At 54.0% G+C, this 9,766-nt stretch overlaps 1 protein-coding gene across 1 annotated transcript in view; it reads left to right on the top strand.

The window, feature by feature from the left end:
* Positions 1–5,138: 5,138 nt before the first annotated feature.
* Positions 5,139–9,766, top strand: part of CCDC33 (coiled-coil domain containing 33) — a 97,955-nt gene continuing 93,327 nt past the window's right edge. The window contains exon 1 of the mRNA XM_070418467.1: positions 5,139–5,159. Within this exon, the coding sequence (XP_070274568.1) occupies positions 5,139–5,159 (21 nt within the window). The remainder of the gene's footprint in view (positions 5,160–9,766) is intronic.

The raw sequence follows: 9,766 nt of genomic DNA, 5'->3' as shown, positions 1-9,766 counted from the left end.
CCTTCTTCATCATAAGAAACAACTGTAACTCCTGGGGAGCAGGAAGGTGAGAATTAAATGAGACTCCAGGTAAAACTGTGGGTGCAGAGCTTGGCACATGGTAAGTGAGCACTAAATGCTAGTGAGGTGTGAAGTGCTGGTAGCAATGATGATGGTGGTCTACCAGGACATCAAGTGACACCTCAGGCCGCAGAGAGTGGCTCATGCAGCAGGTGCATCAGTCAGGGGCCTGGTAGGAAGAAGGACGCATTCAAATTTGGTCGTTTGAAGGAAGCTTAATAGAGGGAAGCTTTGCAAAGCTGACGGTGAGGTTTAGGAAAAACAAGAGGAAGAGTGCAGTACCCTGGGGGCTATGAGAGGAGCCTTCATTACCCCTAAGCATGGATAGGCATGAGGAGAAACAGTGACCACAAGCTGAGGGGGTGCTGCACGGAGAGTGCTGCCTGCCAGGCAGGCTAGCCTTGGGTAGTAGATGGACCAGCCAACCTTAAGAACCAGCTAGAAGGGAGCCTCCTAGATCTCTGTGTGCCCTCCCTTAAACCCAGTCCAACCAGAACCCACTGATGTCAGCCTCCAGGGGCCCAGAGCAGGGTGGAAAAGAGGGAGAATGATCTGATATAGTACAAATGGGAGACACCCAGCCCCAGGTGAGAGGAGAGGAGGCAGCTGTAACTTGCAGCCACACTCACTGCTTTCCAATTTGAACTCACTCAGGGGAAGCAGACTGGCAGTCCTTGGCTGCTGTTTTGGTGTGGAAGGGACTCAGGACAGGAAGGAAGACAGGTGGGAGGGGCAGAACCACAATGATAGGGTGCCCCCCACAGCCCCAAGGAGAGCTCTGTCAACAGTGACTCCAGCTCAAACTCAGACTAGCCTTAAGGAGTAGGGTATGAACTGGGGGGCCCAGTGAGAACCATAGTTGAAGCAAAGACAAAGCCAGCTCCCCAGATCTCTCTAGAAACTTCCAGGTGGAGCCTCGTAGCTGATGTGAGGTCAAAACAGCTCCAAAGGTCCTGGCCAAGCAGGCTGTGCACTCACTGCGGTCATCGGATTTGGGACTTTCCTGGAGTCTGCCATCCTTTAGCTCACAAGTGAAACCTGCTGTTTACACTGGGGCTGAGGGGAAATGGCATTGGGAGCATAGAGACCCCCCAAGACAACTGCCTCAGACAACTGTCCAAAATCAGGAGAGGGGCAAGGACTTGGCCGGGTCCCACCCCCTGCCTCAGGCTTGTTATTTACTCGGAATGAGCTCAGTGGCATAGACACAGGCTGGTGCCACCATGGAAGAGAGGATTGACCAGTGCAGGAGATAAGGGGGTCAGGAAGGCTTCTGGATGAGGTGTCTTGAGCTGGATCCGAAGGACAAATGGGATTTAGGTAGGAAAGAAGACATTTATGGCAAGGCAGCTAAGTGGAGAAAGGTGTGGCTGTGGGAATGAGCCTGGAAGCCCGAACAGAGTGGGTCTGGGGAAGAGGCAGAGAGGAGCTGGCATATCTGGTGTGGCTGAGCTGGTGGAGATGCACAGACTGACCCTGCAGATGTTGTTTTCACGTTGGCCCATTTCTGCTGAGGAGAACCTGCCAAGTCCCAGGTTGCTTAGCAGGACAAAGCAAGCATTTTTGGAGCACTGAACTGAATGTCAGTGCTAGTGCTTTGCCTACCTTTTCTCATTCAGTCCTCAGAGCAGCACTCATTTCCCAACTGTATAAGGCCATGGTCGGCAAACTGCGACTCGAGAGCCACTTGTGGCTCTTTGGCCCCTTGAGTGTGGCTCTTCCTAAGACTTAGGAGTACCCTAATTAAGTAATAACAATGTACCTACCTATATAGTTTAAGTTTAAAAAATTTGGCTCTCAAAAGAAATTTCAATCGTTGTACTGTTGATATTTGGCTCTGTTGACTAATGAGTTTGCCGACCACTGGAAGGGAACCAAAGCTCAGAGAGGGTTAGTATTTTGAACCAAGATCACACAGCTGTGAACTGCCATTTGCTACAAAATCACACTGTTTCCACCTCATTCATCCCTTTCCTTTCCCAATTCAGCTGCCCAAAAGAAATGGAGAGAAAGTAATGGGGAAGGGTGTGTGTGTGTGTGTGTATGTCTAAGAGTGGGGGAGGGAGGGATAATGGGGGGCAGTGTCACTGTTATAGGGCACTGGACAGGACTAAGGGGAAAGAGCTTGTGGGCTCTGGGAGACACATTTCCCTGTAACTTGCTTCATGCAGTGAGGCCAAAGGGCTGCCTCCCCAGAAGCCAGGCCTCACAGGTCTGCCCAGCCCAGCGCAAAGCCAGAGAGGAGCAGGACCCCTCCTTCCCAAGTGCCAGCCTCAGATCCAGGCAGCTTTGCCGCACTCCCCTCAGCTGTGGGCTGCGTAATGGCTGTGTTTAACCCCTGGCCCCACCAAATGATGTAGCTCCAAGTGCTTTCTCCTGAGGGAGGGGGCTGGAGGAGGGGCAGGGTTACCTATTAGCTGCCAGACCAATCATTCTCTGCTTCCCCTCAGCACTGGAATCTCCCTGTCATCAAAGCTTGGGGCCAGCCCCTGGGCAGGGGAGCAGAAGTATCCTCAGGACTTTTGGGGAGCAGGCTCATTTCCCTTGTTTGGGGGAGGCGGAGCTCCACTCCTGGGGAAGGAGAATGAGGCAGGTAGAGTAGCTGGGTTCCCAGTATTGTTGAGTGGGAAAGCCACACTCAGCCCTCTCACTGGTGAGGAGGAAGCGATTCCGGGGGAAGGTTATTATAGCACAGGAGTGAGTGTCCTAGGGAGGGGTCCATGGTCCAGAAAGCTGGGCAGCCAGCGAGTGAGGTGGTAGGAAGGCCCCCTTCCCATGACTGCTGAGTGTGCAGGGCTCACTGGTGCTCTGGAGCCAGACGGCCTGGAACCAGCCCCTGCATTATCTTCTTAGGCAGAAAGGCCACTCTGGGGGCTGCAATAGCAGAAATCTCAGATGCGAGGTAGGGCAGCTGGGTGAGAGCCCAGAGCCCAAGGGTGGCCCTAGCGAAGCTGCTTAGGTGCTGGGAGAGCGGCATGGCATGGCAGGAGCCACAGTGAGGCAGGAAAAATGGCCAGGGAACAGAACTGAAGGTGTGGTAGCATAGCCCTGAGAGCCAGTGCCTTCTTAAAGTATGCTCCCTCAGTGCCCTGCTGGCCTCTCCCGGTCCTGCTGCACTGGCCCTGAGCTGGGCATGAATGGCTCCTGCAGGCGCTGGGGCAGCACAGGTCCCCACCTGCTGCTGCAGCCTTCAGCACTAAAAGGAAGGGGGCCCTCTAGGGAGACTGGCGAAGGACCCACAGAGACCTCTCTGTGCACGCTGGATTGTGACAGTGTTGCCCAGGAGCCAGGGGCATCACCCTTTGCAGGCCTGGGAAGGAGGAAAACTGGGAGTGGGCCTCCCAGCTTCTATCCCCAAATGTCTGGGTGACTTCAGCAGGTCCTTCCATTCTAACAAAGGTGAGGCCTCAGTTTTTCTGTCGCTAAATTGGGAAGAACCACTTCCTCCCTGCCTCTCTCGCTGGGGTAGAGGGGTAGAGGCAGAAACTGGAGGCCTCCTCCCTCTGGCTGCCAGGGTGGGCCTACTCTTGGTCCCCAAACCAAAGAAGATAGGAAGAACCTTCAACGTGAGTCTAAAACAGCTGGCAGAAGAAGCAGGCAGGTGACAGGGATTTCCCAGTTACCTCTCAATCTCACCCAGTACCCACAAATCTCACTGTTGCTAGCCCAGGATTCTGGATCATCTTTTGAGGTCCAGTTCAGACCTCACCCCCATGGAACAGACCCCACCCACTCCAGGCCAAAGGCCAGTCATCCTCATTCTGCCATCCCACCACACAGAAAAGCACTTAGAACCATACCTGGCAGGTGGAAGTGCCAAAAATAAAAAGAGTTATCTTTGTAATAATTTCTTACGGAGCTCAGAATTGGATAAGTCATAAACCTTGGTCCATATCCTAGATCCACTGCTGACCCATACATGGTCCTCTTTATAATTTATTTTCAATAATATAATGAACAGCCATTAACTGACCACCCAATCTAAGAGACATTACAACAACAGATCTACTTATTCCCAATTCTCTCCCCTACTTTCCCACCCATACTCCAAGTGGAAACCATTCTCTTGAACTTTGTGTTTTTTATTATTACTAGTAAACAAATGAAAAGCTATGGGCACCCAAAGAGGCAGGATGGGGATGGCTGCAGATTTCTTAAAAGAAATAGCTGTTTCACCAACCAAGTTGCAAGTTCCTTGGGGGCAGCTTCTCCTCCTCTCCTGCAGTGTGACCAGCAGGGCTGGGCACTCAGGGTGAATGCGGACTGATGGTCTGCTTGGGGTATCCACACCAGGAAGGATGAAGACTGGATTCCAGAGAGCAGGCAGGGCACAGCTTCAGGATTAGGGAAAAGGGCTCTTGATTCCACCACTGTACCTGGACTTCTGTGTGACTTCTGCCTTGCCCTATGACATCACACAGCGTTGCCCAGGTGACCCAGCTGTGTAGAAAAGCTTTCTGCTTTCCCAGGTCTGAGCAGACAGAGGGCCACCCCTGGCTTTATCTTCCTGGGGGTGCCAGGAGCCAGTTACCTAGCTGTTGACCCCTGGCCAGCTGGCCATGCCCCAGCCTCCCCAGGGCATCTCCACTCACAGTATGTCTGGCTGCTGAGGAAACTCCATACTCCTGCCCCCACCACCTCGGCTCCCTCTTTCCTTTCCCCATTGAGGTCTCAGGACCAATATATAGCACCCCTAAGACCACACTGATCACCACCCAAAAGACTCTTTTTTTAAAATATATTTTTTTATTGATTAAGATATTACATATGTGTCCTTATCCCCACGTTATACCCTACCCCCCTCCCCCCCCCCGCCCATGCCCTCACCGCCCCCCCCCCCACCCCCCCCCGCCTTGTCCATGTCCATTGGTTGGGCCTATATGCTTGCATATAAGTCCTTTGGTTGATCTCTCCCCCTTACCCCCACCCTCCCCTACCTTCCCTCCAAGGCCTGAAAATCCAATCAATGCCTCTCTGTCTTAAGGTGCCAGAGAGGACTGATGCCTGATCCCCCACCAACACCAGGTCCTGGTCGCTGAGATTGTTAAACAAGACCAAACACTGCTGCCCCCAAGAGGATGGACCTGGAAAAGGAAAAGGTGAGGCCTGGGGCATGGGCCATGCACCACCTGAATTCATCTTCTCTTCCAAGTCCCTTGTGTGTTTTTTCCCAAATCATAACAGATACTTTCCTTCTCTGTCTCAGTCTTCGCAGCTGTGAAATGGGGACTGAGGTGATCTCGGTGGCTCTTCCAGATTAGGTGTCCTATACTCGGGCCAGGCGGATCTGAAAGGTGGCGAGCTCAGTGTTATCAAGCCCTACTACACTTACCTGGTGATTTCTGCCTGTCTCCCCATGACCCAGAGTGAGATGTAGCTTGAACTGCCTGTCTCACCCTCCACAACCTGGAAAGGAGTTTCTGCCTTCTTGTTGCTGGGGTCACAGAGGCTCAGGGAGCCCAAGGAGATGGCTCACCATCACCCTTCCAGCTCTTCCAGGGGTTTCCCAGGCTGCTCCCCTTGCAGTGCTCATGCCCCACTACCACACCCTCCCAGCCCTGGCCCAGCCCCGCCCCAGGTCACAAGGACTCCAATTCCTGGAAAGAAGGAATTTTTGTCTATTTCTGTCACTGCTCTATCCCCAGTACTCAGAATAGTGCCTGACACATAGTAGGTGCTTAATAAATAGCTGTGAGAGAGCAGCACAACCCTGCCTAGACTAGAATCTCAGTGGGAAGAAAGGCAAATAGTTCCATGTCAGGGCTCCCCTACCTTCTGCTAACTGGCAAGGTTGAGCCCATGGCCTTGACTGTGTCACTTACCTTTCTGTCATCACTTACCCAAGGGATGACAGAAAGAACTAAGACCAAGGCACACAGGTATTTGCTAACTTGGAAACATCCTCTTCACAGTTACACTCTTAGGTCAAATGAACCAAATAGCTAGGAGTGCCCAGGTCCCAATGTGGTTTATACTCTGCTAGAGGCCCAGTGCACCAATTCGTGCACAAGTGGGGTCTGGCCGGGCCTATCAGGAGGAGGAGATGGCGGGAGGTTGGCCAGTCGGCCTGCCCTGATTGGGCCCTGATCAGGGTTGGGCTGGCTGTGGGGAGGGCCTGTGAGCCGATCAGGGTGGGAGGGCTGATCAGAGGCCAGCAGCCTGGGGGAGAGGCCATGGGTGGTTGGCCAGCCAGCCCTGCCCCTGATCGAAGTGGGGGGGGGGGCGGCAATCAGGGGCGGGGCAGGCCAGGGGGAGGAGCTGCAGGTGGTTGGCCAGCCCCACACCCTATTGGGGTGAGGGGGTGATCAGGGGCGGGGCCTGCCAATCGGGGTTGGGGCCAGCCAGGGGGGATGGGCCACAGGAGGGGATTGGCTGTGGAGGGGTTGGCTGGCCGGCCCCGGCCCCGATTGGGCCAGTTCACTGGCCACAGTGGGCATCATAGCAATTGGTTGTTACGGTGTTCTGGTTGCTGGTTTTTTATATATATAGACTAGAGGCCTGGTGCACAAAATTCACACACGGGTAGGGCTTCTTGGCCTGGCCAGCAATCAGGGCAGATCAGGGCCTTTGGCTGCCAGCTGGGGCCTTCCTTTGTTCTGTGCCGCCCCCTGGTGTTCAGCACACGTCATAGCAAGTGATCGGTGTCCTGGTTGAACTCCCATGGGGACAATTTGCATATTAGGCTTTATATATGTAGGTTACCCTTGACTTTGGTGTCTGTGGTTCCTGGTGCCCTCTACCCACAACTGGCTCCTCTCTTTGACCACACCCTCCCCCTTTAAGCCTCCTTCTGGTAAGTCACACACTGGGCACCAGGCACCAGGCACCAGGCTGGCCTGACCTGGGGGCCCTGAGCTGCCAACTGGTTCCTGAAGCTCACTGCCACCTGCCCACCTGAGCTGAATGAGGGAGGAAGGGGAGATTCAGGAAATGTGGGTGGAAGGAAGAATGCCCTGAGGAAGAGCCGGATTTATTTGACTCACAGCTTTAGGAAACAGAATCCCCTGTAAGGATGTTCATAATGTATATATAGTATTACATATTCATATTTCTTCTTTGGTGGATCCTCCACTCATGGCAGAGATGCTTATAGATTTCAGAGTTCTTTGTGTATTAGGGATATTCATACATTTATATAAATTGCAAGTATTTTCTCCTGTTTGTCCTTTCCTTGTATTATGGTGAAATTCAGACCATTGTAGAAGTTGGTATAGATTTTTTTTTTAGTCACCGAATCTATTAATCCTTTTCTTTATTTCTGACTTTTGTGTCATCTTTTAAAAAGCCTCTCCTGCTCCAAACACCACAACTTCTTGCTAGTGCCAATGAGTACTGGCTACTGGGGTTATGAGCCCGAGGGTGTATTGTGGCCCAGTGAGAGCAGGTTATACCCGAAGAAGGCTGGCAGCGCAGAGCAGGGACAGCAGAGAGTGCAGGCAGACAGACCTGTTCCCATTCCCAGCTCTGCCGTGCGCTCCGCTGTCTCCTTGGTGCAAGTGCAAGAACTTTCTGTCCCAAGGCCTGGTGCCTGCTTCCCCAGCTATGAAAGAGCCTTCGTGGCCACTATGACTCCCAGGCGAGTTTAGAGGCTGCAACTAGAAGGAACATGAGGAACCACTTTCAACTCAAAGCCCTTGTGATACAACTGGAGAAACCGAGGCTCCTGGAGTCTAATAATTTGTCCAAATTACTGATCAGAGGCAGTCAGACCTCATGTCTCCCAAGCCAGCGATCCCTCCTCTGGCCCCTGGCTTTCAGATGCAGGGCCCTTCTGGAGGTGGAACTGAGCTTCCTGCCGCCCAGATTGCTGGGGCAGAGGGGTGGCAGCGGGCAGGATCTGGAGGAACAGAGGGATCTGTCTCCCCACCAGGGCCAATTTAAGCCCCAGCCCTGGAAGCTGAAGCAACCAGCCATGAATTTCTTCACTGCTGGTGCAGTCTTCCTACTCCCACCCTTGTCTCCTCCCCACAGCACATACATCCCAAAATAGGCAGCCCCTGGTCCCTCGGGACATTTGCAGGCTAATCCTGGCTTATTAGGTATTGGAATTAGAACCTTCTGAGCTAGCTGTGTGCCAGGCCCTGGTAGAGGAGCTGAGAGGGCTGCTTTGTATGCTGACCAAGACCCTATCTGCACCCCAGCCGTGTTGGGGGGCTAACCAATGGAGAGTAAGCTAATGGCAGTACCCAGCTCTGCCGTCAGCCTACAGGGAGTATATTCAGGAAGTGAACTCCCTCCCCAGGGCTCATTCATCTCACCCCCATGATGGGTCTGTGGGACCTGAGACACGTGCATTTTCTTTTCCCTGATAATTTCTTCAGTGTATGCCAGGGAGGATGAGGGTAGAGAGAGGACATTGGTCCTGAAGCAGGGAAGGCAGAAAGGTTGGCCCACCAACCCTCTTCGTGGCCTCCCACCTGGCCCCAGGGCTCCCTGGCCCTGGGCTCAGACTGCCCAGTGGGCATGTGCCCGCAGGCCTCAGCACCAGGCACCACCTGGTAGTTGGCCTCATGCCCAGAGTGAAGCACAAGCAGTTCTCTCCCAAACCCCTGCAAGCTTTACCTCCCCAAGGCGAGGCACAGCAGAGGCAGAGGAAGGAGAGGACAGGGAGGGGCACAACTTAAGGTCTGGTCTGCAAAATGCCTGGCTGGGCTCTGGGGTTGCCAGGTAGTCAGTGAGAGCTCTTCAGCCACTGCCATTCAGCTGGGCCCTCATTTCTGGGGCCCTGGGGAACTTTTGACAGGCCCTGTACCCCCACAGCAACAAGGGTGCTGGGGCCACCGTCACAGGCTGCTCTTAGGAATCTGGGGGTGGGAGAGATATTAGTTGGCTCTCCTGACCTCTTTGCGGGAACTTTAGGCTAATTACTGGGAAGACGGCATTACAAGCCATTCCAGATTTACCCTTGACCAGGTGGGAAAATTAAGGCTCAGAGAGGTGGTGCAGAGAGCTGGGGGCAGAGCCGAGCTAAAACGTAGGTCTCTGGACCCCCAAGCTAGCATATTGCTTCTACACCACCAAACCAGAACAGCAAACCTGCTGGGGAGTGCATGGGGGGCGGGGGAGGGGCTATGGGGTAGCAGTGAGGGTGGAACCTTGGAAAGGCAGCATCTCAGACTATGGTGGCTCTGTGGCTGTTCCCACCCCTCCCCCCTTCATGGAGCAGGGGTTCCTTCTGCTGACCTCCCTCCCCCTCTTCCTATCCTGGCCTGGAAGAGGAATAGCGGGGAGGAGGAGAGGTAGCTCAGCAACCCTTCAGACAGTGATGGGGCCTGCTGGGTCCTGAGGTGGGGGTTGCCTCAGTCAGAAGAAGGGGAGGGATCTCTTGGTAGGGCTGGCACTTTGGGGGCTGGGGATGGGATTCTCACCTCCTAATTAGGCATCGTGTTAGGCCAGGATCCAGCCTGTACCAGGAAGGCCCTTTGGATAGTAAGTCAGACGTGCAAGGAAGTAAGGGAGCAAGCCACAGGGATGGGCATATAGGGAAGAGCGTGCCTGGGAGGGACGGCCAGGGAAAAGGCGGTGAGGCAGGAGTCACCTGGGTGTGTGCGAGAGACCTCCAGGAGGCTAGTGTGGCTCGAGTGAGTGGCCAAGGGCCTCGGGATGAGGTGAGGTCAGTTTCCCCTGCCCGAGCCCCCAGGTCTTTACAGTACTGTGAGGCCCTGAGTGAAGTGAGGAGCTGCTGCAGGATTTGAGCAGAGGAGTG

This window comes from Myotis yumanensis, unplaced genomic scaffold (genome assembly GCF_028538775.1).
Source record: "Myotis yumanensis isolate MYYU_CA2020_CCGP unplaced genomic scaffold, mMyoYum1.0.hap1 SCAF_1, whole genome shotgun sequence".
Classification (NCBI taxonomy): Eukaryota; Metazoa; Chordata; class Mammalia; order Chiroptera; family Vespertilionidae; genus Myotis; species Myotis yumanensis.
The sequence above is the reverse complement of the archived record's forward strand: the minus strand, read 5'-3'. Positions and strand labels throughout refer to the sequence as shown.